Consider the following 23646-nt stretch of genomic DNA (forward strand, 5'->3'; position numbering starts at 1 on the left):
TGTTTCTCATGCTTCAGTGCTTTCAGGACAGACAGATAAAGGACAGATGCAACAGAGGGGACTCCCTCATGATGATTATGGCTCAGCTCCCTGCCTTGTCTTCATCACAGGTTTCTCTAATGTTTGCTGCATATGCATCCCTTAGTTATATGCACAAGTGAAAGTCAATGGCCGAAACCAGTTTGGCTCAGTGGATAGAGTGTTGGCCTGTGGACTTTAAGGTCCCAGGTTTGATTCCAGCCAAGGGCATGTACATTGGTTGCGAGCATGTCCCCGGTAGGGGGCTTGCAGGAGGCAGCTGGTCGATGTTTCTCTCTCGTCTATGTTTCTAGCTCTCTATTCCTCTCTCTTCCTATCTGTGAAAAATCAATAAAATATATTAAATTTTTAAAAAAGAAAGTCAATGAAACATAGGTGCAAGGGCATCGGCTTAATGGAGTAACAATTCTGGGCGTGGCTTTTGTGTAGCCTCCAGCCAACAACCAGAGCCCATCTTCTTACTCAAGTGTGGGGAGACCCAGCCCTGTTCAAATCCTGCTTCCCTGCTGTGCAATGGGAGGCACACTTCTTACCTCTCCCAAATCTTGGTTTCTGTATGGTCATGATAAAATCTGCTTCAGAAGGTGACTGTAAAGATTAAAGGAGATAGTCCATTCAAAGCATTTAGCACAGTGTCTAACATAAATGGATTCCGTAAATAATAGGTATTATTATTATTATTGAGCCAGAAGCAATAGTAGTGTGTGTGTGTGTGTGTGTGTGTGTGTGTGTAAATATACATGGTATGACCTAAAAGATAGTGAATCTTGTTGGCTGATTATTCAAATTTCAAAAAGGTCAGATCTCAAATACTATCTCAGAACCACACAACACACACACACACACACACACACACACGCACGCACACTCACACCCCACAGCTGACCTCAGTCATGGATGTGTGTGTGAGTCGAGACACAGCCACAAGAAACAGTACAAGTGTCTCTCCCTTCCCAGACCTGGGAGAATCCTGACACTTCCCAGTGGCGATCTGTCTTTCCACTCTGTGGGGAAGAGTGGGTCTGACCAGGAAGAGCAGTGACAGGGACAGCATTGCTGAGAGCCCAGGAGTATTGGGCAGCTGAGGGGGGAAGGGTGGGTGTCAGGGGACAAGCAAGACTGAAGCATGGCCCTGGCAGATTAGAGTGGACAGAATGATAGTCTTGGTCCCCAGGATCTAGGGGTGAAGTTGAATTCAACCTCATGTCTTTGTGGTGATTCAGTCACTGAAATTTAGCAGAGAAATGATGGTGAGAGCAGCCATCCCAGTCCAGTCTACTAGACATGCCTGCATGCTGTAGTTTACATACTGGTTGACAGTGTAGATACAGGATAGGCGAGAGGAGAGCATAGGATTTGAAGGGCACTGTTGGAACTATCGAGCAAAGTTGCCTTTGCCTTTGCAACTTTCAGGAATTAGAAGGGTTCCTTGACTATTTAATGCATCTTTTAAAATAGTTTAAAGCAAGGAGGCCCTGTTCATGAAAAGAGAAGGCAAGTGAATCATGGGGAGCCATACTTTAGGAGTTTTATAGTCTGAACCAGAAAGGACTGCTATTGATTCAGTCCTGCATGTTCCTCTGTGAAGCTTCCATTTATACAGCCATTTTTTTAAAAAAAGTATTTACATGTCAAGCACGGTGCTAAGAGCTGGGAAAACAGAGATAAATATAAGACACATCAGTAGGCATTCAGGAATAATTAGTTGACCAAAATGAATCAAAATATGATTGCTCATCACTGTCTATTATAAATAAACATTTGTAATAAAATAAGTCAGCAGCCTCCTCACAATCATTTATAAAGTGTCATTGAAAATAAAGTAGATATCATCTTTTAATGGTGAACGATTGGAGGAAGGAAGATCAAAAAAAGGTTCATGAGAAGAGAATTTATTAAACTGAGTCTTAAATGTACTAGAAGCTTTCCATGTGAATAAGGACAGAAAATAATCTGGGTTATGGGGAGACTATATTTCAGAATTACCTGAGTGTAGGAGTGGATGAAGTGGGGGAAGCAAAAGAGGAAGTCTTAGCGTTTGGTAGAGACTAAGGTGATGAGACAAGCAGAATGTGAGAGGAGAGTCCAGGATTGGGGTCAAACAGACCTGGTTTGAACCCCATTGCTACCGATTAACAATAGTGGTGTGACCCTGGCAATCGCCTTCCAGATTTTATTTCTTCATCCACCACAATGAGAAGCACACTTATCTCATAGCGTTGGGGTAAGGATTTGTAATCATGTGGGTCAAATTCTGGACACCTAGAAAGTACTTAGTATTTGACTGTGACCATATAATTTCAATGCCATGCAGAGGAACTTGTGCTTCATTTTGATTGTTCCAAGGAGCCAGTCTGTATTTAATCAGTGAAGTGAAATGGTTAGCATTCACGTTCTGGTTGGATGGGAAGAATAGAATTGATTTTATTTGGACAGGTTTGCCAAATCTTACTTTACTCACCTGTAAAATGGAGCCAGTAATAGAACTTAACCTCCTCATTTTATTATGAAGATTAAATGAGATTGTACCAGCATTTGGCACTGTGCCTATGCCAATAGTAACCTATCAATATATGTTAGGTATTTTTATTCTCTTTGTAGGAGTGAGGTTGACATTAAAGAGATAAGCAATCTGGGAAACCTTCATTAGGGTCTTATTGGAAAGCAAGGGAAAACCAGGTCTTGTAGGATGAGCTGGAGCTATTTATGAATGAAAATTGACAGGCCTGGGAATCTTGACTGTAGAATAATCTCTTGCTGTTGACATTCTTTCCATTATCACATGTTTTGTCCTCTACAGAATGAACACTGTGGTGAAATGATTTTTGTAAAATATGCACTTTGTAACAAAGGCATACATTTCCAAAAGAGTCAGGTCCACATTCCCTAATTGTCCCTGTGAGCAAACCATCACAATGGAGCAGGGGTCTTCAAACTTCTGCCCGCTGGCCACATGCGGCCCACAGAGGAGTCTGATCCGGCCCGCCAGGTTTTTTGGGCAGTGAGCGCAGCCAAGGTGTTACAGTAGGAATTAGTAGTTCATATAGTCCGGCCCTCCAGCTCTCTGAGGGACCGTGATCTGGCCCCCACTTTAAAAAGTTTGAGGACTCCTGCAATGGAGTGTCACAGCTTAAAGGAAGAGGTTACTTGGAGTTCGTCAAAATTGGAACAAGTACTGGAGACCACAGCTGGATTTAACAAATCCACAGAAGTCCAGCAGGAGCTGGGTCTTCCAGTCTGCACCAGATCTCCCTCCACCCCCCCTTTAGCCTGCACACAAATTTAAATATATTAAGGGGATTATTAACATCATTAAACAGTTTAACAAACATTAGCCGAGGCAATGCGAACCATCTGGATAGAGCGAGGATAAACGGCTCCAGCTCCACTCCCATAGAAACACAGTGGAAATCATCTCTGGTTCTCCAAAAGAAAAGGACACATCACTAAAGCTGGCTCCCTCGCAAACAAATGGCAATGACTCCTATTGGAGTTCTTTTGCTGGCAGAAACTAACTTTCAAGAACACTTAAAGTGGCCAGACACTGATTTGGCTGCCTCCACCCAAATGTTCACAGAATCCAGGAAAAACCTATCACAACCCTCATGTTCAGGAAGCTCCCCACCCTCCATACCCCGTTCAGAATTATAAGAATGTGTGCAATTTTTGGTGGCCTCCTATTCTTGTACTTAACAGTAATTCCCACCAAGGCTTTATCCTTTATGCTTATGAGAAATCCTACATGTGCCGTTTAAGGCTGCTGTATTTTACTCTCATTTACATGGAAGAAATACAAGTCATCATATATCATCTTTCATTATTTGCAGGCCTCTGTGAGTTTCTCCTCAATTTTTTTTTTTAAATTTCAATGATTTTTGTAAAATATACATTTTACAAAATATGCATTTCCGAGTTTCTCATTACATTTTTCAGGTTAAATTCTCTTTTCATAGCAGAACAAAGAAGTAAAAAGATAAGCCTGGATTATAGAGTATTGTATTGCTCAGTAATGTGTAAGTACCAGCCCCTTGGTTCCTGAGACCTTGTAGTTAGCCAAATCTGATACGTGAGGAATGGTGTGATAGGCATCTTAGGGGTGTCGAACTCAATCAGAGAAGGGGCCAAAATCTAAAATCCAGCCTAAATCGCGGGCCGAATAGTTTACTGAACAGTCATAAACTGACAATGTCATAAACTGACAGCGGAGTGCAGTGATGACAGCGCGGTGCGGGCCACATTGCAAGGCCTGGCGGGCTGGATTTGGCCCGCGGGCCTTGTGTTTGACACATGTGCAAGATGATCCTTCACTCCTTATAGTTATACCCTTGTATTTTTCCTTCTCCTTAAATGTGGGCCGGACTTTGTGATTTGCTTCTAACAAATAGAATAAGCAGAAATATGAGATGTATCTTTCAAGATTCAGTTATGAAAAAAAGAGTATGGCTTTCATCTTGGATCACTGACTCTGATGAAGCCAGCTCCTGTGTCCTGAGGCTGCCCTGTGGAGAGGCCCATGTGGCTAGCAACTGAGGCCTGCGACAGCCCTGACCCATGGAACCTTCAAATGAGACCACACCCTAGCCAATGCTTGAGTCAGAGGCACCCTGACCCTTGCCCAACTTCTTGACACACAGCTATTATGAGATAATCAATGTTTACTGTTGTAAGTCTCTCAGTTTGGGGTAATTTATTACACAACAATAATGATGAACACAAAAGGCTAAGATCCTGGAAACAATGTTATGTGTGGAAATCCTGCCTGCATCATGTTTTAATTTAGTAATGGCCTCAGGCTAGTTAATTATTTTTTGTAAGCTTTAACTTTCTAATCTACAAAAAGGCAATAATAATAATAATAATAATAATACTTTCCTTAGATAGATGGTTATTTGGGCATTAATAGAGATATAAAATGCTTGACAGTCTATCTGGCTCATAGTAAGGGCTCAGTGAAGTTTTTATTGTTGCTATTATTTTCAGTGCTTATCATTTTTAGATACTGAATTTTGACTAGGGTCTGTCTTTTAGTGTCTTCCCTTTGACTCTCCCTGGTGGATCTCACTCTCCAGGACTTTACTTCCCACCTATGTATGCATTGCTTCCCACCAAACATCTACATTTGTTACAAACTAAGGTGTATATTTATTGTTCCCTGTTTAATAACTCTACCAGGCTGTCCCACCTATAAGTGTCTCAACTCAGAAATTCCGAGTTCCATCTTCCACCTTTCCTCTCTACCACAGACTAGCTGTTGCTTCTGTATTCTCTTGGGAAGAATCATGATCTAAGAACCTTGTATGAATAGCTGTGTATGAATAGCTGAGACTGTGCTAAACTTCTAAAACAACCATTTCATGTATACAGCAATCTATGTACCAAATTATTCATCATAATTTTATGCTAAAATTAGGAACTTTTTTCTATCTAAGCTCTCTTCAATAGGAAACTAATTAAATTGTGCTCACAAATAACAATAATTATTATTCAATCCTTACTATGTGGTAGACTCACTTCTAAAAACAATACAGGGGTGGAAAAAAGTAGGTTACAGTTGTAAGTATTATAAGCCTAATTTAGTCCACCCCTGTATAGAGATTGTGTCATTTGAATCAGTACAATCATCTTGTTTATATTTATTCAGTGGAATACATGCAGTGCATTTTAGAAGATGCTATAGGTATACACTGAATGGCCAGATTATTATGATCTCTGAATACATAATATTCTGGCCATTCAGTGTGTGTGCTTGCGTGTGTGTGTGTGTGTGTGTGTGTGTGTGCCCAGTGCATGAATTCGTGCATGGGTGGGATCCAGCCAGCCTGGCCAGGGGAAGGGGACATGGGCAGTTGGCTGGCCTGCCTGCTGGTCAAACTCCTGGTTGAGGGGACAATTTGCCTATTAGCCTTTTATTATATTGGATATACACTGAGTGGCCAGATTATTATGTGTTCAGAGATCATAATAATCTGCCCACTCAGTGTATATTTTCAGGTATACAAAGATACATATGAAATACTATAACATGAGTAAAGAAACTTATGAAAGATACATAATAGCACACTATTAAAACACATCTATGCATAGATGTGAGTATATATAATAGTTTTTCATTTCAGGCACTTTGCATAGTTTCAACATGCACAAATGTTCAGTTCCCACAATTTAGTTAAATAACAGCAGTTCCCAAACAACACAGTTCAAATTTTAGTTGATACAGTATGTTACTGTGAAAAATAAAGTACAAGTTTCACTATTAGCTCTTCAATCCAGAAACCGCCATGCAAATAACAGATGCACATCGTGTTCACTGGCTAGCCATATTTCTTTCAAAGCGTGTCTGTGTCTGTGATGGGTCACTACACACCTGTTACTCAGGACACTCAAGGGTGTCATTGTGTAGCATCCTTGTCTCCTAGTGATAAACCCATATGAAAAGTTGGATACTTGAGAGAAAGAATTGACCAAGAAAGATCTGCAAGAAAACAAAAAGTGATGAAGCTGGAAGTGAGATTTGGATCTAATGCAAGTAGTTATAGAAGGAATAGCTGACCCTGGGAATGGTGAGCCAGCCACCATACTAGATAATGGAAATGTCCATCAGACAGGCTGAGTGAAGGGAACTAAACATAAATAAGGACAGTGGTTGTGACGGAAAGAATGACCTCCCAGGAGATGAGACCATGCAAATAACTTACTTCACATTAAAGGAGCTCACAGATATTTTACAGCATGGAAAACACAAAGGATAAAATGTTGGAAGCTGATCTAAACTTAAAAGATGAATGTGCCGGTTCACCAAGGCATAGGAGAGCTGTGCGCTCCATGTAGTAAGTTACATGACGGAAGGATAAAGGCAACTACTGTTCACACTATGGTTGATAAGTTTTTATATTTCAAAAATGTTTTCTCGGTGTTTCTAATGTTGTAAATTACAATATACTAAATAAATATCAGTTTATGTTTTTTAATCCCCCTATACATGTATAAGCAACATCAAGAGAGATTTTAATGTTTTGACCAAAACTTTTAAAGATTACATAATAATCATATTTTTCCTTATTGATTAAACTCATTTTTTCCACAGTTTCATCTTGCACAGTTTTATGGTCCTACACCATGGTGCAAAGCAAGGACTGCTTATATATATATTAGTAAAAACATAAACATAACGAAACAAAAAAATAGTCCTTAGTACTTACATTAAGATGTTAATAATATTACTTTAGGGTGGTTGAATTATAGGTGACTCTTTGATTACATCCATTTTACAGTGTCTCTACAATACTTACCTAATCTGGCTAGGTGAGTATCTCTTTGGTTAACATTTTTGAGCTCTGCTAATGAAAGGAATTTGGTGATTACGGGACATTTAAGGAAGAAAAAGATATGGTCATTTCCAACAAGACGGTCATGGAGTAGTGTAAACATTTGCCACATTGCACAGATTTTTATGCTGCAGGTCAGGTTTAATAGAGATTCAAACAAAAGGCAGGTTTAATAGAGATATGAACAAAAGGCAGGAGAATCCCCGAGAGAAAGCCTGTCTCCTCCTAGAGATTAGGGAGAGAGCCTCAGGCTTAATACACCCACCTCCCCCCGCCCCCTCACCCCCTCTTCACCCCCACCCCCACCTCCACACACACACCATGGAAAAATGGATACTAGTTAGCCACACCAGTTTATACTGGAAATTGCTGAAACCTGTAGCCCTCTTTCTAGAAAAACCAATATTAGTTCTAGGCCTCACTTAGAAAAAAAGACAAAGATAATAAGGTGATGGGAAAATACCCTGACTGTTTTGCCTGAAATTATTCAGATACTTGCTTTTACTGCTTCCTTCTGTTATTGAAGCTTGATCAAAGTGCTCTCACCTGTATTGGTCTTTGTCTTTGTTCCTCACGCTGCTTTTTATAAAATGCCAAACCTGTGTAATCAAAATCAGTAGCAGCAAGGGGCACCAGGGAGCCCTGCTCTGGGCCAGGGCTGTGACTGACACAGACAACTTCTGTGCCACCGGTCTGCATTGTTGCCATCTATGCTTCGCCTTCAGATTTGAGGGTTTTAAAATTAAAGTTTAATGAGTGGATGGTGGCTTACAATTGAATTACTTCCCCAATCACAGTGCAGTTGTGAGATCCCCTTATTATAATAGAAAGCTGACAGCGCTGAGCAGGAATACTTCTGAACGTAAATACAGAGATTTCAGAGACAAAAACTTCAAATACTATATGAAAGGCTTGTGCCAGCCGAAACTGGTTTGGCTCAGTGGTAGAGCGTCGGTCTGCGGACTGAAAGGTCCCGGGTTTGATTCCGGTCAAGGGCAGGTACCAAGGGCATGTACCTTTGATTCCAGTCAAGGGCATGTACCTACACATCCCCGGTAGGGGGTGTGCAAGAGGCAGCTGGTCGATATTTCTCTCTCATCGACATTTCTAGCTCTCTATCTCTCTCCCATCCTCTCTGTAAAATATCAATAAAATATATTTTTTTAAAAAAAAGAAAGAAAAAAAAAAAAAAGAAAGAAAGGCTTGTGCCATCGGGCTTCCCCCTGATGCCCTAGTGTCTTCAGTTAGTTCTTGTTTGTTAAAATGGTTTTATCTTTGACCTTGTGACCTCATCTAGAACACTCCTTTCTACCTAGTGCATTGTGTTGTGGTAGGAAGTGAGAAACTTCACTGGTGTCTTGGCAAGCCCAGCCTTCCCTTCCCTCTGCTTCTCTGACTTTGGCTCCTCGGGGCCTTCCTTCAGAGGCAGCCCAGTGTATGTAGACAGCTTTTCCCAAAGTGCCATGGTGAGCAGATGGGCTTACCCTGGTCAGGAGGCCATTGTGAGTGTGGCTTTCACGACGTTGAATCATCTTGTGAAGAAGTTAACCCTTTGCAGTTTGCTTTAAAGCTTTTTAAGTCAAGGAATGAGTCTCCACTCCCTAACAATCTTCCATTTAAACCAAGAACAGGCCTTGGGCTTGGAGCTCTTAGCACACTAGAATGTCTAGCTAGAATTTAATGACAATGTTTTGTGTTTTCTTTTCCTGAATAATGGTGATTTATTTATCTAAAGTAAATGAGTCAATTTAAAGAAAGAAACTAAGAAAATAGTCTGAACAGTGTTTCAGAGATATGTCTTAAAAATGTGCCAATGTGCCAATCTGTCTTTGAAGAACTAAAGTTGAGAAATATCAATAATTTGGGAAAATCTTGATTAGGAGTCAAGAAGCCCAGACTTATATTTTGGATCTTTATCATTTTAGGATGCTTGCAAGTCATCAGCACATCTATATCTCAATTGTCCTCATCTATTAACTTTTAGGTTAGATTTTATGTGATGCACAATAACAGCTGTCATTTAATAGAGCCTTTCTCTTGAACTTGAATGTTCCTAAATATGCTATATACATCATTGGATCCTCACAACCATCCCTTGAGGTAGGAAGAATTACTAGGCATGCTTTGCAGAAAATGGAGCCAGAACACAGAGATCTAAAGAGAATTTTAGATCTGAAGAGAATACAGGGAGTAGGTAGAAACCAGGAATCAACCCCAGATAAGACTCCAGCTCCTGTGCTCTTAAACCACCGAGATTACCATCCTGGGTTCTCAGGAAGCATTGCAACATTCCTCTCAAATTCAGAGTCTAAATGTGTTCACCTGCTCCCCCCAGATGACCTTCCAGCCACACTGCTTTATTCTGTGGCAATAGCTTAAATCTGGACCTTGTGGGTCGAGCAGGGCAGCCAAGTGGCCTGGGGGAAAATATCTCCATCTGCCGGCTGCAGAATGGAAAAATGGGCCGCAGCTTCATTCATTTCCGGATTCACAGAGAATTTTCAATGTGGGAAACTTCTCGATGTGTGGAAATAGGAAAAGAACAGTGGAGCCACATGATAGCTCATAAAGCTTCTGCTAGGAAGTGGCTTGTGCCACAGCTGCTCATGGCTCATTGGCTAAAGGAGGTCACATGCCTCAGCCTGGCTTCAGTCACTGTCCATGAATAATGCTCCTAGAGGGGAACGGTGGATTTAAAAAATATATTTTTTTAATTGATTTCAGAGGGGGAGGGAGAGGGGGAGAGAGATAGAAACATCAATGATGAGAGAGAGTCATTGATTGGAGGCTGCCTCCTGCACACCCCCTACTGGGGATGGAGCCCACAACTGCAGGAATGTGCCTTTTACCAGAATTGAACCTGGGATCCTTCAGTTCTCAGGCCGACACTCTATCCATTGAGCCAAACTGTCCAGGGTGACTTTTTGAGCATAACTATAATCTACTACAGCTCTTGTTATTTCCTTAAAAATGTGTCCTCATATTCCTTGTTTTCAGGGCTTTACTGAGGTTTTGGTAAGATAAGTTTGTCTGAGCCTCCTGGTTCTAGCCTCTAAAGAACTTTGGTGCGATAAATTTTTTATTTCACTTTACTGTCACTTTGCAACAAATAAGGCGTCTGTCTGAGTTGGTGATGTTGAAGACTAAAATGTTCTGAGTCTCAGATGTCCTCATCTTTTCTTTTGCTTCAGATGCCAAACTTGGGACCCTATATTATGCTTCCATCAACCAGGGGTGGTTAAAAAAGCAAACATTGCACTAGACTACGATTCCGTTCCAGAAGTTTCTAGAGGTACCTCTTAGAATCTGGAGATGGGGAAAGGGATTCATGGGTTGTAGAATTTGAAACCCTTTAGCTACCACACTCTGACTGGTATCAAGTGGCTCGTTTTGTTTCCAGAGATTTAATGTTGTTTCCAAAAATTAGCTCTCATATGGCTCATTCAGGTAACCAGTGTTGAATATGGAAATTAGATTTTTGTTCATACAAGTTTATTACATTATAGTTTATGAATCGCAGTGGCTATGTGCCAGACTCCCTTTCAAGCTAAGCAGCCTCTTTGCTGTGTTATTCCAGCTGAGTCTTTTATTTGAAGTGTTTCTTCATCTTGGCTCATTTAGCCACAGACAGAAGTTGCCCTGTGGGAGATAACATCTTATGTTTATTTACTTTATAGGATTATCACCTCTGGGCTCATTGCAAGTGCAAAAGCTATCAGGGAAGAGAAAATTTGATTTCAGGAAGTCAGGACTCTTTTAACCCTGACACATGCCTGGCTTTTGTTGGATAGTGTGTTGCAGAGAAATCAAGCCATTGGGTTGGCAGTCCGACCTGGTTCCTGATCTTGTTTTGCTCCTATGTGGCCATGTGACTTTGGGCAGGTTATTTTACTTCTCTGATTCTGTTTTCTTATTTAGGAGACACATAATGAATCTCCCAAAACTCTTTCAAGTTTAGGACCGTGCAGAAGTCATATGGATTGTTCTAGCAAATCATTGAAGATGAGATTTTTGTTTCGAAAACATGAAAATAAAAATGTATCTCTTCGATATATAGTAATGGTGTGGAAATTGCCAATGACACCTAAGTTTAAACCTAATGCTTAAGTTCTGTTACATCCTTAAAGTGACTTCCCATCACGATGTGTGAAGTCCACCAGCCCCAAGGACACACGCACATTTTCAAGGAAGCAAAGGATCATGCGACATTGCGGAAAGAAAGCTTCCATTATGAGAGAGAGAGAAACCATAGAAAGAAGCAAGGGGGAGGAGGAGACTTGGGGAAAACAGGTAATTCAGAGACAGGAAAAACAACCAAGGAAATTACGCTTAACCCTCATAGAGAAGAAATCACCTTCATAAACAAAAATGGACTGCTATTTGTGTAAATTACCATCAGCACAGAAGAACTCTTGGGAATTAGAAATCTAAGGGCAGAAATAAAGTAATCTGTGAAAGGGATAAAATTGAGAAAGTCTCTTATTAAATGGAACAAAGGAAAAATGGATGGGAAATAGAAAAGGAGCTATATGAAAAGTACAGGACCCTATGTCTGACTGCATTTAGAGAGATTTTTAGTACTGAAAGAGCTTTATAAGAATTAGGGATGGATACACAAAAAAAAACAAGGCAAACACAAAAGCAAAGGCACTGAGCACGACTTAAGTAATGATTATGCTATAAACACTAAAAAGTGATTTCACAAATCAAGTGGGGGGATGCTCGTACGATGGAGTAGCATAAGCAAACACACCATAAGAATTATATTTAAAATATGTAAAAGGTGCCTGGTCAGCATAGCTCAGTGGTTGAGAATTGACCAATGAACCAGGAGGTCATGGTTTGATTCCCAGTCAGGGCATAATGCCCAGGTTGCAAGCTTGATGCCAAATAGGGGTAGTACAGGAGACAGCCAATCAATGATTCTCTCTGATCGATGTTTCTAGTTCTCACCCCCTCTCCCTTCCTCTCTGAAATCAATAAAAATATATTTAAAAAATAAAATATGCAAAAGGTGATCTAGTATAGAATTTTAGACCTCACAAACCGTAGTGATTTCTGTATATAAGCATGGTGCTCTTTCTTCTATGTCCCATGCTCTAGTATTAGTGATGATGGGCTTTCTGAAACCACTCCTTTTAGGCAGTGACTTAAAATCACCAGCTAAAGTTAGAATCCAATATTTGGGAAGGAATGGTATTTTCCCTTCTGAAAAGTCTTCTAATTCATAGCAAGATTAAAACATTGCCTTTCTCAGTGCCATGAAATGTGTTACCAGTGTAGAGATACTATTACTTATGCTATGTTAATAGTTTAACCCAATTAAGCCGAAACGGGTTTGGCTCAGTGGATAGAGTGTCTGTCTGCAGACTGAAAGGTCCCCGGTTCGATTCCAGTCAAGGGCATATATATTATTGGTTGCGAGCGCAGGAGGCAGTTGGTCGGTGTTTCTCTCTCCTCGACGTTTCTAGCTCTCTATCCCTCTTCCTTCCTCTCTGTAGAGAATCAATAAAATATATTTTAAAAAATAGTTTAACCCAATTAAAATATGATTACGAATGATATTATGAAACAAATGTGACATACAGTCTTCAGGCTACTTGGCTTCCCACCTCACCAAACCAAGTACCCTTTAATTCTTTTCCTATGGTTCTGATAAGCTGTGTTTGCTTATTTTAGTGCTGTCCTTTAAAATTTGGAACTGTCTTTTTTATTGGCTCAGGTTGATGAAATGGCATTTGGTAAGTTGACTATGCATTTATATATTGTTGGCATTGATCTCCACATTGTCATTTCCAAGGCTTTCCAGGCTAGTTCTCTGCTATAATTTGGTTTCCACATTTCTGTGAGTACTGATCTTTGATTAAACATTCAAATCAAATGATTTAATCCAATGTAAGAAATGATGAGTTAATGGAATTGATATCTCTTCCATGGAGTCCCATCAAATCCTGACGGTAAAATAAATTAGCAACTGATCATTTCAGAAATTAAAAATTCAGTTGCATGGTTTTCTATTTTAATTAAGGAGTTGAAATAACTTTCAATTATGAGTTAATTTCTCTCTTTTAGAATTGTCTAGGCCGTTTAAACATTCTTGACTGGCCTTCTCCTAAGACCCAGTGCTCTCTGAGTCAGTTTTGTAGTGTGTTCAGAGAATACAAAGCCTGAAAAATTGTAGTTTCTTTCAAAGTAACAAGGTAATGCTGGTGCCCCATTTTCTTAACCAGCAGATCACAGCTGGTAGCCCTAAAGTCTAAAATAGGGAAATAAGGTAAATATGAAATCAAAAGAAAGCATATCTTAAAAATTGGTGCTCTAATGAAAAGTTACAGGAAAAAGAGGTCAGAAGAGAACCATTATGGAATATGTATTTTACGTGACCATATATAACGATATGGAGAGTATAATAGTACTAAGCAGAATAGGAGCTAACATTCTGAGTGCTTACTGTGTGCAAGTCATTGCCTTCAGTTCTTTGCAGGCATCTGATTAATTCTCACAAGAGGAAAGGGCACTAGTATAGCTGTTTTACAGATGAGGAACCCAGAGCACACATAGGTTAAAGTCATTGGCCAAAATTGCCAAGCCAGTGGGAGTTGGCACAGCCTGGAATTTCAGTCATGCCTTGTGGCAAAACTAATCAGAAGGCTTTGCCATAAAGCTTGTGAGAATGGATAAGGATTTGAACTATGCACTATTAACCCAGGGCCAAGTTCATAAAGAAATGTGCTCCAGCAGTGTAGTCATTGTTTGTGAAGTCTGCTGGAGACTCAATTGAATGTTAAATGATAGCTTTTTAAAAATATGCTTTGACATTATTTCCATGGTGCCAATGTAGGTGTCTCTCAGTAAAAAAACAACAGCAAACAAGCATAAAAAATAAAAGAAAGAACGCTCAATCATAGACTTCTCTGAGTAATGTGGATGTGGTTTGGCTTCTCATCCACAGAAGCATTTACAAATCACTCACTTGATCAAGGCATTAGTATGAATCGGCTAATGGAATTGGGTTTGCAAGGCACATCCTACAGACAAAGCTTTGTTCGGATCACACAATTGCAGAGATGAACTGACGGCTGAAGAGTGAACTGCAATATGGCTTGCAGAGTTGTGTTCTAGGGTGTGAGGATATATTTAGTCATGTTCATATGGGGTTTGCTCTAATTCCATGCCAATAATAGAAAATTTGTGACCATTCAGTATTGTTTGCTTTTACATTGCCATTACGTTTAATGCTTTGATCGAAAGTGCTTGAGCAGTGCATATCTTGGCTCATGGGAAATTAAATCAAGTTTTAAGCCAGTTGCCATCCTGATAAAACCAAAACATTTCAAGACTAAAGACCTTTTTTATGACCCGCAGATCTTTCTAGAGTGGTACAAAAGTTGCCAATGAACAGAGTGAAAACATGGAGAGACTGAAAAGTGGCATTTTCATCCAGGGATTTTTGTTTGTTTATTTGTTTTTTTGTTTTTTTCTTGTGAGGCAGAGGCTGTGAACACCACATACCAATCACACAGCACCGGTGGATTTGCAAGGTTACAGGGCTGGGGGGGAATAATGAAAGTTAAGTGCAGGGTACAAGAGCGATTACTGATGATAATGAATTACATAATTTTCCTAGACAGGGTTGGATTAGCATTCATCCTGAAAAGAGATTACAGTAAGTCTGATTCTTGCAGTAAACAAATATTAAGCAGGTCATTTATGTTCAACATGTGAATTGAGAGCCCTAAAGAATATAGATTTATCATATACAAGGTGGGGGAGAGACAACTAACCTGTTCCCTAACTGTACACATGAGATGCCCCGGGGTTTTGTGAGGGAGTGGAGACCGTGAACCCTGTGCTACAAGGCTTCTTCCTTCAAGTGGACGCCCGTGTCTCAGCCTGGCAGCTGCACCCGTGTAAAGAGCGCCCCTCCCCTCCCTCCCATGGATGTCACAGAAACCAACTCTGCCTGCCTCAGTAGCATGTCCCCTAGACCCCGAGGGGAGTGATGGGGCATCCTGGTGACACCCTGTGTCCGTCCTTGAACAGGTATACAGTCAGATCCCCGGCGTCTGCTCTTGGTTCTCACGGTGTGGGTGGGTGGGTCTGCTTGGCCGTATGGTACATCCCAGGTGGTTTCTCCACGCTCCACCGTGGAGACTGTTGCGCTCATTTTTAGAACCAGCCTTTGATTCATGTGTAGAGCGTATTTTTTTTTTGCCATCCTCTACTTTTTAGAAGGCAGCGCCTTCTGTACGTGGCTTTCATTTTAACACAAAAATAGCATTTTCTTGAAGTTTCAAAAACAACCATGCGCTGAGAAGAAGGGCGTGTCACTTCTGTGGGATTGTTTTCCAAAACGTTACAACCGCAATCTAATCACGAGAAACCACCAAACAGCCCACACTGAAGTGCCTTCTACAAAATAAACGCAAAGCACTCTGCAAAGGCGCTATGTTCATGCTGGGCAAATTAGAAGATACCAGCATCTCGCCACCCAGAAGTAACATCCATTCTATAGTAAAACATACGAGGCATTTCTCTTTGCATTTATATTCACATTATTTTTAAGGAACATGGAAATATGGTATGGGTCTGTGGTTATTTAACCACCTATTCATTTAAAAGAATACTGTGACCAAGTTGCTCTGGAAAGTAAATATTGACGGACTCTGTGTCACACAGCACCCCCTGCTGTCTCGGTCTGAGGTAAGGACCCTGGGAAGATAATCTTGACTCATGTCATCGCTTCTCCCCACCCCTCCTCACTGATGGAGCCCATGGAAACCATCAGCTCAGTCCACCAGGGTCCTTGGATTCGAAGTGGCTCCGTGTAAGCCTTTATTTTTACCAGTATCTTCAGTAAAGTTATTGCATCCATATGTAGCTGGGCACTTACCTTCACTCAGCCAATAATTCAAAGGATGGAGAGGTGCTTCTCTCTCATCTGAGCAACTCTGTCAAAGGTAGAGAAGTGCAGGGAGGGTTGGCCAATGAAACCAATTCAGGCAGAGAATGGGCGGGCAAAACCACTGAGGTGCAATTGCCTACAATGTATGAATAACCGGGGAAACTAATCCTGTTCTGTGTACCAGCTACTTTCAAATAATCTATCCCAAACGGTAAGCCTCTTGCAGTATAGAGAATGATTCCCATTTTCAGATGAAACTGAAGGTCTACATATCTAGGGAATTGGACTTAAAATTTCCCAGTAAGAGTCGGGTGTGCAGAAATGGGACTTTCTTTCTCCATAACTAACTTCAAATTTCTCATGAGCCCCTATATCTGCTGATGGCAGAAAACATTGAATATTTTCTTTATATATATATATATATATATATATATATATATATATATATATATATTTTATTTTTACAGAGAAAAAGGGAGAGGGATAGAAAGTTAGAAACATTGATGAGAGAGAAACATCGATCAGCTGCCTCCTACACACCCCCTACTGGGGATGTGCCCGCAACCAAGGTACATGCCCTTGACCAGAATCAAACCCAGGACCCTTCAGTCTGCAGGCTGAAGCTCTATCCACTGAGCCAAACCGGTTTCGGCCACTGAATATTTTCAGTGAAAAGTTCGCTCAATCACTTCTAGTTTAAAACCTAGTCTCTCTTTTCATAAATATTAAATGAGATTTAGGATTCTCCCTTCCCCTTCCTTTCTGTTGATCTGGTGAATCCTGTTGTGCAGATGTTCAGTTAGGTGTCTTTGTTGTCCCAGAGTACCTCCTGGCTTTCCATGTGATCCTCCACCTTTGCAGCCATGACTGCAGTGCCCCCAGTTGGCTGTACCTTCCTTCTGGTTTCCCAGCAAAGTAATGCATGTGGTGCTCGCTTTCTTGGTCCCAACTGGGATCTCACTGAGAGTGCTGGCAGCATAATGTACCAGACCCTCTACCCACTCTTCCTCTTTCACGATCTTTCACTCATAGCCTGGCAGAGATGTCCCCTCTTCCCAGTGTCCTGAAGAGCATGTTAGTTCGCAGTTGTCAAGAGTTGTGGGAACCTTTTAGCTATCCTCATGCTCACATTGGAGCCAAGGAAGAGTGGAGAAATAGAGAACATTTCAAGAACACAGTTCTAAGAGGCACTGTGAGGCAAATTCCATTTTCCAAATAAGTGGCTTCCGAAGTAATTCAAGGAAAAGGGAAGAAGACCAACATCAAAAGTCCCTTGCTCAACAACAGTTTATTCAAAAGGTCACTATTATAACCAAATACTGCCATTCACACCAGCTGTGTAGTTTCTGAAATCTTGTCTGCATGCACACAAAAACCTTCACTAATCAGGAATATTATTTTAAAACTTACCACTATCACAGACATTAGGTGTCCTGATACAAATATTGTAGATTACATCTTTGAGAAACTTTTCATCAGCACATACTTCTATTTTTTTTTCTGAACTGCTGTACATGGGTAAAGGTTGCTCACCACTTACTTAGGAGGTTGTTACAATAACCTGGACTTCTAGTCTAGAATGCTCACAGAAAAAAATGGAAAAGAAGGAATTATGTTTACAAGTACAGACTATAGATTGCTGTGGAAAGTGCTGAGCTCTAAATGTCAATGGGAACAATGTATGATAGGTCACTAGCCAAAATTTTAAGATATGTATTTAACCATACAGGTAGCATAAAGACAATCAACCAACTTCAAATGTTATTAGAAACCAACTATTTTTTGATTCACTCTTTTCAGTTTTAGATGCTTCTTTTTAATAATAATAAAAAAAAAGTCATAGATGTTTGTTCTAATTTATGTACACATTTTATATTCTTGGATTATTCTGCACTATTTGCTTCTACATAAATCTGGACCATATTGACACTTCAATTAAACTTCAAGATTGGTCCCACAACTTGTATGGAAGAAATTACGAGCAGTGATGCAATGGTTTCGGCACAGAACTTGGGTTTAATCATTGAGAAGCTTTGTAAGCTCTCATTTGTACACTTTCTGAGTTGTGTCCTCATAGTCTCTTAAAGAGTAAAGAGGATATATGAGAGAGTATATATTGTTTGGGTGGGATTAAGAGGGGATATGGGCCATGTCATTTGTTTGTTTGTTTGTTTGTTGCTTTTGTTACCCATCATTGCTTCCGGGTCTACCCATTTTAAGCTTCAGAGCTTGATATTTCCCAAAAAGCATTAGGAATCCTCTCCCCTCAGCTCAGCAGTGGGCCGTGGGTATTTCATTGTCAAAGTCTCAGAGCATGGGAGAGATAAATCGCAGTATTTGTAGCGTGCCAGGTGCAAGTAGGACTTTCTGGATCATTACGGTGATAGCTTCTCCCCTAAATAATTCTTTTTATGAATATACTGATGAAGACAGATTTCTGTTATCTGTCTTCACTGGGTCATAAGTTGAGCAGGCACTATATTTTTTTCTGGGAAATATGCAAAGTTGTGACATAGTGTTTAATAGTTTTAAGCTATTGCTGCCAAAATAAACACAGCTGTAAAGAATGATGACCCTCTCATCTTGGTCACAACAAAATGGCCTCCTCATGTTTCCCTGACCTTGGACATTAAGTTATTAACCCCCTGGATCGCTGAGCTCCATCCTTTCCCGCAGTGGAAACCCCATGCAGAATGTAGCTTCTGACTGAACAAAAGAACATAGAGGATGAAATTAGTTGCATTGCATTAGGATACGACAAAACGCCTTCAAAAATCTTTGTTCCGATGCAACATTCCCACAATAGTAAACAAGACAGAGTAATAGTAGGCCAAGGGAGAGTGTTAATATTGTGAAAGGAAATTTTGTGAACCAGTTCACCTGCTAATTTTGAAAGGGTCATTGTTGACAGCCTGTACACTGTGGCAGTTGCCAGCTTGGGGATCCTGCTCTACAATTATATGTGCAAGTTCTTCTTGTTAAATCTTAGGATATAAAAGTAGCTGCTATTATATTTTCTTGGTACACTTTTATACGTCTCAGAAAAACCAAGTCTCCATTGCTAGGGGTTGCATTCCAGAAAACAATGAGGAAAGGGATAAAGAATAAGATTCATTTTTATGCAATGTTTCCTGTCTTCCTATTTCTAGGTATATGTACTTAAATAGCAGCATACATTTTGTACATTTTTGTAGAGAAAAATTGTCTTCTAAAAAATAGAAAACCTAGTTCCTTGATTACTATCACACTCTGGATTTTTTTTTATTGTATTTTATTATTTTTTAGTATAGTTTCCCCTGATGTTTGTGGGTTTTTTTTAAGTTTAATTCTACCATCTTGGATTGTGGGAAAATAAGAGGTTCTGATAGGGTTAATCTAGCGACATAAAAGTCTATGTTGCATATGATCATAATCTTGATCTTTGATTAGATCTGAGCTAGTAATATCTTGTGATTAATCAAAATGGGTTGCACTTCATGTAGTATGTCACTTTACAGATGGAGCAGAGAATCACCCGTGTTTTCTTGAATATCTGTTTTAATCTCTTTCAGGATAAAATGGCTTTGAATATTTTTATTTTTACTTTAAATCAGATTCGGTTCCCCAACTAAATGACTAGAAAGAAATTTTGAATTCCAGTTTTGGTAGAATTGTAATTATGTTTTAAAAAGTCCTCTTATAAAATGTAAATATTTCCATTCACTGTAGTTTAAATAAAAATGTTCATATAAGAATCTAACAGAATATACTTTGTGGGAATGATATTCAGGTTTTTATTGTTCTTCACAGTATAAAACATTTTTCAAGATTATTAATTGCACCTTTTGTAATTACCTAATTCCAGTGTAATCGAGATCTGATAACAAAGAGCTTTACTTTGATTACTAAAATACCTGGCATCTATCACCCAGACTCAGCAAGAGCTCTCGGAACAAGATGTGTACTATATGTACCTGTTTCAGCCAGCCATTTGGGCCTTACACACACAATTTCTTGAAAAAGTTGCTTATTAAAACTGAATTGAACAGTCTGCCCCAGAGCCACATATACTAGAGGCTCAATAAGTATATGTCTATGATTATATGGGTATCATTAAATTTAAAAAAAAAATGAAAACAATCTGTGCAGTTCATTCAATCCACTTCTAGACTGCATTGATAACACACATGTATTAAAATAAGAATGATTTAATATAACTTCCTTTTTTTTCTTACAGGAGACCTGGTGAGCCTCCATTGCTAAAAGGCTGGCTTCCTTACTTTGGACTGGCCCTGAAATTACAAAAAGATCCCATCGGTTTCATGAGAACTCTTCAAAATCAACATGGTGACACGTTCACTCTTCTCCTTGGAGGTAAACAGCACTTCATATATCATAAATTCTCCCCTATTCTTTAATGTCCTTATATTTTTCTCTAAGCAAATTATGTACAGTATTGTTTAATTTGTAGAGCTAATACAAAAGGAAACTATGTTCTTGAGTATAGTGATCCTCACATTAAAAAAACAAATTATAGAACGCTCTTGAGGGTACCTAGGGAACCCCACTTGCCTGCCATCACCTGTCATTATAGTTTGGTTTGGCTTGGTCTTAAGAATGGTTTTTAAAAAGCTACAATGTATATACATAGCCTATGGACACAAGCAATAGGGTAGTGAAGACCTGAGTGGGTGGGTAAGGGCTGGGAGTGGAGGATAATAGGGGAAGTTTGGAAATATCTGTAATACTATCAACAATAAAAATACATTTTTTAAAAAGCTACAATATATTAATAGACTTGATTTTGTTACCAGTTTTAGGTTTACAGAAAATTGATCAGATAGTACTGAGAATTCTCATATTCCTTTTTTCTTTCATCATAGTTTCCCCTATTATTAAAATACTTTTTGCAATATGATTCCACTTTATTTTTTAAGATATTAAACTTTTTAATTAAAAAAATCTTTATTGTTGCAAGTATTAAATATGTTCCCCTTTCCCCCATTGACCCTTTCTAGGCCGCCCCCATCCCCCCATCCCAATATTATTAACATTTTATATCAGCATTTCTTACAAATGAGTCAGTGTTGATACATTATTAACATCCCTGGTTTACATTAGGGTTCACTCTTTGTGATGTACAAGTCCTTTGAGTTTTGACAAATGCATAATGTCATGTATCCACCATTACAGTATCACACAGAATAATTTTCACTGCCCTAAAATTCCCCCATATTCCATTTACTCATTCCTCTTCCCCTTCCTGTCCCCCTAGCAACCACTGAGCTAGAATGTATTTTTAACTTGAAAAGGTTCATTATCCTTCTACTTTAATAAAGTACTTACAAAACAAGAGACCAAAAAGCACAGCAAGGTTACTATTTACCCCAACCTCATAGGGCTAAGAAGAGAAGCTAGAATATTAGTGAATCCTCCTGCAGTTCAGATGCATGGATATCTATTGCTGCATAACAACCCCCCCCCACAGATTTAATGCCATATAGCAGCCTTGCTGGAGTCACTAGTGTGGCTTGAGTTGTGGCTGCTTGATCGGGGCTAGATGGTCCATGCTGGCTTTATTTACGTGCCTGCCTGGACCTCTTTGTCCACATGCTGTTACATCCTCAAGTGGACATCCTTACAACATGTCAGCTAGTGTTTCCAGAGGGTACGAGGAAATGTTGCAAGGCCTCATGATGTTGTCTAACCTCACTTCCACCACATTCCATCAGTCAGCTCAAGTCACAGATCAGCCCAGACTCATAGGGTAGGGAATGAGACTCCACCGCTCCCTCGGCTGTCACGTTGCAAAAGAGGACATGTAGAGAGTTAGCAGGAATTTATTGTGGCCATCTTTGCACAGTCTTCCACATCAGCTTATCACCTGGGCTAGCTATTCCGTTTGCGGACTTCTGTCTGTCCTGTCTATGCTCCGGAAGGCTGAGCTCTACAGCCTAAATTCTCCACACCCCTTTGCCCTCTGACTGCTGGCTGGGTGTGCTAGTGAGAAGGCAGGTGTGTTCCATCTCTCATTGGGCTCTGGTACACAGTTCACTCTCCTTCCTAAACACATCAGGTCTGACCTCACTCAGGGTCTCCACATGCCTACAAAACGTACCATGTCTCTCAGTTGTTCTTCACACCTTCTCTCCAGTTTCAAAGAATGTTCAAGACAGTTCAGGCCCTTGTCTTCATGACTCTCACTTCCTGCTTTCTCTGGGCTGGCATTTCATTATTTATTCCTCTCATACACGTGTCTTCATTTTTTTCTCTCTTGGGTCCTTATCCTTAGCTTATAATCATACTTAATTAAGTTTCTCCGATGTTCTCTATTTACTTTTCTTTTTTTTTATTTTTAGCATCCAGATTTTACCTATACTGTATGCTCTATTTAGGTCATTTCTTCTTACTGTAATTACTTAGCTGAGTATCAGAAGCAACCTTTTGTACACAGAGCAACTTCACTTCATTGCTACCATTTTAATGTAATTGGGAGGGAAAATGGCCCAACTGGATGAAGTTGTCAGCATGGTTGAGTTCTCACATGAGCCAGCAGGCAGTATCCATTTCAACACAACTGCCTCCTTTACCTGGCAGCTGGCGAGTCTCTTCCAAAAGTAATTGTATGCACTCTGATTTCAGAAAAATTGAAATGAAAAAAAAAATCATGCATCTTAGAAAAAGAGAAGTTATACAATATAAACATAATCCGTACAAAGGTTCCCAAAGTCTGGGATCCACCTCCCTCTCCAGCCTCATCTCTTGCTACTGCTTGCCTTATGCTTAATGTACCACCAAAGCCCCAAGTGGTTTTGAGATTTCCTCTTCCGACACCGTGCCCTTATATCATTTCCTCCCCAAAGCCTTTACTGGCCATTGCCCCTTTCCATGTTTTGTTGATGCTTCTTCCCCAGTCTCCAGTTACTCCCCTATCACTTCTCTCATAACTTTTAATAAATGTGAATGTACCGCCAATTCAGTTGTCTCTTTGCTTTCATTATTCTCTAGCTTCTTCATTGCCAACTTTTAATCCAGAGCTCACCACGGATTGATTCACAATAAACAATTGATGAGGAATTTCCCAATACCTCAGAGCTGATGAAATACTTACCAGAATACAATTAAAGTCCATAGCTGGTTCTTCTACTCTAAGTGAGCTTTTGGCTTCATAATACAAAACTATATTCTTCACTTTTAAAAAAAATTCAATTGTGTGTTCTAATGAGTAGATACAACACATCCTTGAAATTTTTACTTTTCTTTTTTAAGTGAGTTATACAGAAATAACCTCAGATAATTAAGCAGAAATTTGTGGCAGGTTTGAATAATTGTATTCACTTTTCACAAAGGAACCGATTTCTGCCGACACTTGGTATCTTAGTTTTAGATACTGAGAAG

At 39.8% G+C, this 23646-nt stretch overlaps 1 protein-coding gene across 2 annotated transcripts in view; it reads left to right on the forward strand.

Moving 5' to 3' along the window:
• CYP7B1 (cytochrome P450 family 7 subfamily B member 1) overlaps positions 1–23646 on the forward strand; it is a 142632-nt gene that overhangs the window by 96423 nt on the left and 22563 nt on the right. For both annotated transcript variants that reach the window (XM_084864379.1, XM_084864380.1), the window contains one exon: positions 20486–20622. In XM_084864379.1, the coding sequence (XP_084720505.1) occupies positions 20486–20622 (137 nt within the window). The remainder of the gene's footprint in view (positions 1–20485; positions 20623–23646) is intronic.

Source organism: Pipistrellus hanaki, assembly GCF_964339955.1.
Source record: "Pipistrellus hanaki genome assembly, chromosome: 17".
NCBI classification, from domain to species: domain Eukaryota; kingdom Metazoa; phylum Chordata; class Mammalia; order Chiroptera; family Vespertilionidae; genus Pipistrellus; species Pipistrellus hanaki.